At 45.3% G+C, this 2,636-nt stretch overlaps 1 protein-coding gene across 1 annotated transcript; it reads right to left on the bottom strand.

Moving 5' to 3' along the window:
- Positions 1 to 1,214: 1,214 nt before the first annotated feature.
- AOL_s00188g257 (uncharacterized protein) lies at positions 1,215 to 2,636 on the bottom strand (the record flags this gene model as incomplete). The annotated part of the gene is made up of 2 exons (XM_011128505.1): positions 1,215 to 2,089; positions 2,165 to 2,636. 2 exons carry the CDS (start codon positions 2,634 to 2,636, stop codon positions 1,215 to 1,217), a joined length of 1,347 nt encoding a protein of 448 aa, XP_011126807.1.

Below are 2,636 nucleotides of genomic sequence, written 5' to 3'. Positions count from 1 at the left end.
ATCTAGGATCGACACTAGTCTCGTTCTTAGGACAAACAGATAAAACTTATTCCCATTGATTATTGTTATAACGTTATCCCCTCGTTAAATAAAAACCGTTGGTCTGCAGTGAGCACGTGAGCTGAGTCTCGTGCTGAGACCAGTCATAAGTGTTGCCCTTATGCAATGAACATGGCATGGCCGAATTCGAATGGTCTCGTCGCCAAAATATGTGGGCGCTAAGCCTGGCCAGGCCTTTAGGTGATTGTAAATAATTTGAATTCAGCCTGAAAGATTTTCAAGTCTTCGTAGTTAGATAGCCAAGAGTACGCCAATTAGATTTGTAAGGTCGCCAGAAAAGGAAATAATGTGCAGATAAACATAGTTTCCTGACACCAGATGAGATTGTAGAGGTAGAAGCAGGAATGATCAGGGTCTATTGAAGACATAGATAGTTCAAAAACAGGATCTAGGTACTATAAGATTTGCGCCTAAATTTGTATTTTGGCGAGGATACCAGGTTTTCGTGCGTAAATATCCAGAATCAGCTAGCTCTGTCGGTAGGTGTATCCATATATATGTATTTCTCGGTATATATGACGCTAGATAGTTGGTTGCTAAAACCACGTCACAAACCCTCAAAAAAAAGCCTCATATGTCTCAAAGTTCTGAGCCTTTTGGTTCACAATAGCCTCGTCATCAAGTATCACAGGAATGACTTCACACCGTAGATCAGTAGCTATTATATTAAAATACAGATCTGTACGAGAGGAGTGAGTTGATGGACTTGTTGGGGCAGTTTCGGAAAGGATATTTCTGCTCCCCTTGGAAATTCATGTTGCTCTTGATTCAAATAATGATCAGCGAGAACGATGGGATAGCTGGATCTGTCGGGGGGTATTGTATTCACGGAGGCACCGCCCATAGATGCCTGTAGACTTATAAGCTTTAGGTAACTATAATAACTCTTTTCATATGATCATATATCGGATTCATAAAGTCCTAAACTCGGAATGTCACTCAATTTCTACTCACTAACAATCGCGTCATCAACTCTGTGAGAAAGAGAAAAAAACAAGAATAAAAGGAAAAAAGGGCGCAGGAAGATTTGAAAGAGCGAGTGCGAAAGGGGAGAAGAAGAAAAAGAATAGACAAGGCTGGAGAAAAGAAAAATAAGGAGGAAGAGCACAATCACCCCAACCGCCGCCGAAACCTTATACGTAGGCTATGCAGAATCAATCTTCGGATTTATAATTATCGGGCCTGTAAGCAGAAGCTAGCATTTCCCTAAGGATCCATTGATATTGGTGATTCTCAGCCCTAAGTCTTTCGTTTTCGGCTTTTATAGCGCCTTTGGACTGTGCACGCGGGTTACCAGCAAGATTTGCTTTAGACTGGAGAGAGGGAACCTGGGAGAGAATGGCACCTCCCATCAGTGTGGAGGACAAGAAATGTAATAAGTTGGAGCCATTGCCCTGAAATTGATCGAAAGAGATCGTTCCCTTATCATTATTTGCAGCCGTATGAGAGAGAGGAGAGGCTCCTACGGATAACGACTGTGGTCGCCGCTCGAATGCCCTGGCTTGTGCATTCTTAGCGTTGTAGTGGCGCTTTGACCGCCGGCCTGTGCTTGCGGAGGAAGAATCGGGTAACTGTGATGAAGCGCGGGGCCGTTTCTTTACGGTAGTCTCAGGGCTACAGTACTTCTGATGGCCAGCGAGATTGTCATATCTTGCGGCTCGGTATGTACAACCAGGCTTAGTGCATGGATATGCTCTCATTCCATGGACATCTCTAATATGATCACCAAGAACCTTTTCGCTGGTGAATTTCATGTCGCAGTCAAGCTTGGAAACATCTCGACAATGTTTTATTTTTGGCCTTTGGTTGACTGGCATCCGGGGACGCAGTTGCTTGTACGGGCCTATCGCCAACTTGCTTGGGACTGCCTCTTGCTGTTTCGGCTGCAGGCTTACACAACCAGCGGGCAAAGTATCCGCACCAGTGCCAAGGACGAGGTTTTTCTCCTCGCCAAACGTCTCAGTTTGGGGGCAGTCATTATTTTCTGTAAGCCGAATAAAAGTGGCGCCATCAAGAGCGCATAGAGGGTCTACTTAGCTTTTAGTATCAAAATTGTAATGCTAAGTGTGCATACATATATTTGGGGAAAACACGGATGTCCTACCATATTGTACACCAGGGATGGCGGCCTCAGCTTGAAAAATAGCTGCAGCAGACTCTATAGAGTTCGCTTCGTCGCCAAGCCCCGCGGCCTGGAGCTGCATATAGGCCGGTGATGAAAGGTCCATCATAGCCACGTCAAGGTCTGGTGAGGGGATTAGATCGAGATCTGGATCAATATCTAGGCGCGGAGAGCTTGAGGTAGCTGGAGGCCAAGATTCGCAAAATGATAAATTCATATAAGAATCCTCTCGAGAAAAATATTCGCTCTGATGGTCTGGGCAGATGACATTGCTGGATAGAGATTGGTTCTGACTTGGGGAGGCCTGACGCTCTGCTAATTGGTCTGTAGCCATGTCCTCCCCCGCGGAATGATCTAAAGATGTTGACACGCGATCGTAGAAACCTAGGTTCTTAGCAGCATAGATAGACTCTAGATGCAAATCTGAACGGTGGAGGGTGCGAGCGGATCCCAT

The sequence above is a fragment of the Orbilia oligospora genome (genome assembly GCF_000225545.1).
Source record: "Orbilia oligospora ATCC 24927 unplaced genomic scaffold scaffold00188, whole genome shotgun sequence".
In the NCBI taxonomy this organism is placed as follows: Eukaryota; Fungi; Ascomycota; class Orbiliomycetes; order Orbiliales; family Orbiliaceae; genus Orbilia; species Orbilia oligospora.
The sequence above is the reverse complement of the archived record's forward strand: the minus strand, read 5'-3'. Positions and strand labels throughout refer to the sequence as shown.